General features: G+C 53.1%; 1 protein-coding gene across 2 annotated transcripts in view; it reads right to left on the reverse strand.

Annotated features, from left to right (window-relative positions):
- Nucleotides 1-774, reverse strand: part of RBPJ (recombination signal binding protein for immunoglobulin kappa J region) — a 105,922-nt gene extending 105,148 nt beyond the window's left edge. Inside the window, exons 1-2 of one of the 2 annotated variants that reach the window (XM_006093263.3) lie at nucleotides 669-774; nucleotides 45-160 (exon numbers count right to left, since the gene is read on the reverse strand). In XM_006093263.3, the coding sequence (XP_006093325.1) occupies nucleotides 45-103 (59 nt within the window). In that variant the 5' untranslated portion in view covers nucleotides 104-160; nucleotides 669-774. Of the gene's footprint in view, nucleotides 1-44; nucleotides 161-668 lie in introns of those variants that run through there. The other variant, XM_023757724.1, reaches the window with a different exon arrangement.
- Between the last annotated feature and the right edge of the window lie 2,162 nt (nucleotides 775-2,936).

Below are 2,936 nucleotides of genomic sequence, written 5' to 3' on the forward strand. Positions count from 1 at the left end.
CGCGGAGCCGGGGATCCTGTTCGCCGCCTCCCCTGGAAACCTACCCCAGCGATGGAGCATGCGCAGGCGGCTCCTCCGCGGGCGAGCCCTCCGTGTGGTCCATGGGGAGCGCTCCGGTTATCCGGGTTTTGAGACGCGCCCGGAGGGACGTACGTGGAGTCTGAGGAAAACCGGAGGGGATTACAACGGGGACGGGGAATGGAGGGGTCAGGAGGCGGGGCCGAGGGGAAGGTCCTGGGAAAATCGGCCGCGTTTCACAGGCCTAGAGGAAACACCTCCTCAAATGGGTGTTTTCCAAGTGGCTTCCCGCTCACTCTAGTTCCCAGCCCTTTTCATTCATTCAGACGTTCATTGGACGCCTCCGTTATGCTAATGTCAGCGTTGGGCACTGGAGCTACCGAAGCCCGGAGTTGGGCGAGTGACAAACCAGGAACTGTCTTCGTTCATGCAACCCCCCGCCCCCCGACACACACACACACACACACACACCACCCCATGCCAGCGGAGATTCGGACAAAAGTACAATGTGGTTCGACCCTCCGGAACTCTGTAAAGTGAAAACTTTTGCAGTTGAGCTCTGTCGCCTTAGCTTTCCTTCCTGGGTATGAAACGAGGTCAGGCCAACACCTCTGGCAAAGACATCCCTAATGTCCACCTCGCATACACACCCCGGGGAGCCGCGTAGCTTTCTCTGGCGGTGGAGGTCCACCACTCCCCCGCCCCGCACTCCAACCAGCGATCCCACTGGGGCAGAGAGCTGCCTGCGGTGCGGTGTGAGCCTCCCCAGGACCTCTCAGCCCCCGGCCCGGCGTGAACCCGGGTGCATACAGGGGCCGACTCTGCCCGGGTCCTCCCGTGGGCCTGGCATGTACTTCGGGCGACCTAAGCCTGGAAGCCCCCCGAGCAAACTTGGCCCAAGTGGGCACTGAACGAACAAAAAGGAGCAGAGCAGGGCCCCAACCCGCTCCCCCTACCTGTAGCACCCCCTTTTCTTACTCCGCTCCCCACCTCCCCGAGCCCTTTCAATTCCTAGAGATTCCCCAGAACTAGCTCTCCCTCCGCAGGGAGCCCCAAAACCCGGAGAACTGGAATTCGCTGCCCGAAACCTGCTGAACGCGCTGCAGGATCGGCGCGGCACGCGCGGGCGGCACTGCGCATGTGCCCAATGCGGGCAGCCCAGTCTCACGCTACACCTCCTTCCCACCGCCTTCCACTACTCGACTCAGACACAACACGGGCCGTGGGAAATTTCGTAAACCTCGCGAGAATGCGCCCACTGTTGCCTATGCTTTTCTCTCCAAATCTCGCGAAGTCCGAGCGGGACAGGTGTTTGTCTAGTGCAGCTCCGGGCACTGTTCGTGCCGCGCGTGCCCGGCCGGCGGGCAGGCGGGCAGGCGGGCGGCCGGCGTGGGCGGGGTGGGAAGGGAGCAGCTTGCCACCGAGGCCGAGCGGGTGGGCGCGTGGCGGGGAGCACAGGGGGGCGGAGGCCAGGAAGGGGCTTGATGTCTCGCCTACACATGCCGCCTGACACTTTGTGGAAGAAAAAGAGGTTGGGGGGGGGGGGGGTGTTCTAAAGAAAGAAGGGGAAGCCAGGAGATTGGAAACCCCTCCTGGTGTGGATGGTAAGAAGTCAAACTCTAGGGCTCGAGGAGCCCGGAGCTGACTCCCCGGGGAGGTTTCCTGTCGCCCTTCACGAGCCTGGTACTTTCCTAAAATGTGTTAGACGCCTCGCCCCCAGCCTCCGGAAACTGATGGCCCCCAGCATCGGGTTTGAGTCATGCCTCTGAGTCGCCTCGTCTGGCCACCACTTTTCTTGCTTTTAAGCAAGTTCGGATTCTCTTAGCTACTCTCGTCTAGCAATTGGTTTTCTTTCTGATCTACCCGCTGGCCTAGGGATTTGGGTAAGGAAAACAAAAAGAAAAAAAAAATAGAGCTGCTCCCAGCGCTCTCACATTGTTGCCTGTATAGATTCCACTTTCCATTCATGGACACAATTTTTAAACACCGCCCCCCCCCCGCCCCCCATCTCTTCCTAGCCTTTTTAAATGATCCCTATATAACAGTTTCTGTTCTTTTTCTTTTCTCTCACTAATATGACTTAAAATACTGGTTTTGCTTTCCCTCGCCTTTGTGTTTGATGAAATATTCCTTCCATTTTAAGTATTGTGTCATCAGATGCTTTAGTGACAGTTGTTTTAAATCAGAAATTTTTAGCCTTTTTCATCTCATGGCACACACAAACTAATTACTAAAATTCTGCAGCACACTAAAGCATTTTTTGCCCATCTGTGGGGAAAAAACAGTATAGTTTGGATTCATTCACACTGGACAACTATTATTGTGTTGGCTGTTGTCATGTTTTATTTGGAAATCTAAGGGAAAAGAGATCAGTACACCTAACCAATACTCATGTATTGCATGTTTGAAAAATTCTTGCGGCACACCAGTTGAAAATTGCTGTTTTAAATGCGTCCCTTCTTTTTAGATTATTTATTTGTCTAATGAATTCCTTCTTAAATTCTCCAATCAGGCACATTTCAGATTGCCCTGGTGTAGTTTCTGTTACCAGCCTAGCTTTGAATTGTCTAGGAACTGGTATACTTGTATCTTGGTGACATCATAGACCTACAAATGTAGAATTGAGTTCAGTTTTGATTTTTTAAGGACAGTAAGTACTAATCTGCTGGTTGTGCAGTGGGCAAGAAATCGACTTTTTGAGTGGTATTCAAAGTTTTTAGTTTGTGTGCATTTACCTATCCCTTGGATTACATATATCACACAGCAAAAGAATATATAAGGACATTTAACACAATATCTCAGTGCAAGTCTGATTCGGAACAGGATAGCTCAGGAAGAAGACAAGGCCCTTAGGGGCCTTCATCCCAAGAAGGCATTCAATCATGGTCTAGTCCAGGCCGTTAATCTCATTTGGAACC

This window comes from Myotis lucifugus, unplaced genomic scaffold (assembly GCF_000147115.1).
Source record: "Myotis lucifugus unplaced genomic scaffold, Myoluc2.0 scaffold_112, whole genome shotgun sequence".
In the NCBI taxonomy this organism is placed as follows: Eukaryota; Metazoa; Chordata; class Mammalia; order Chiroptera; family Vespertilionidae; genus Myotis; species Myotis lucifugus.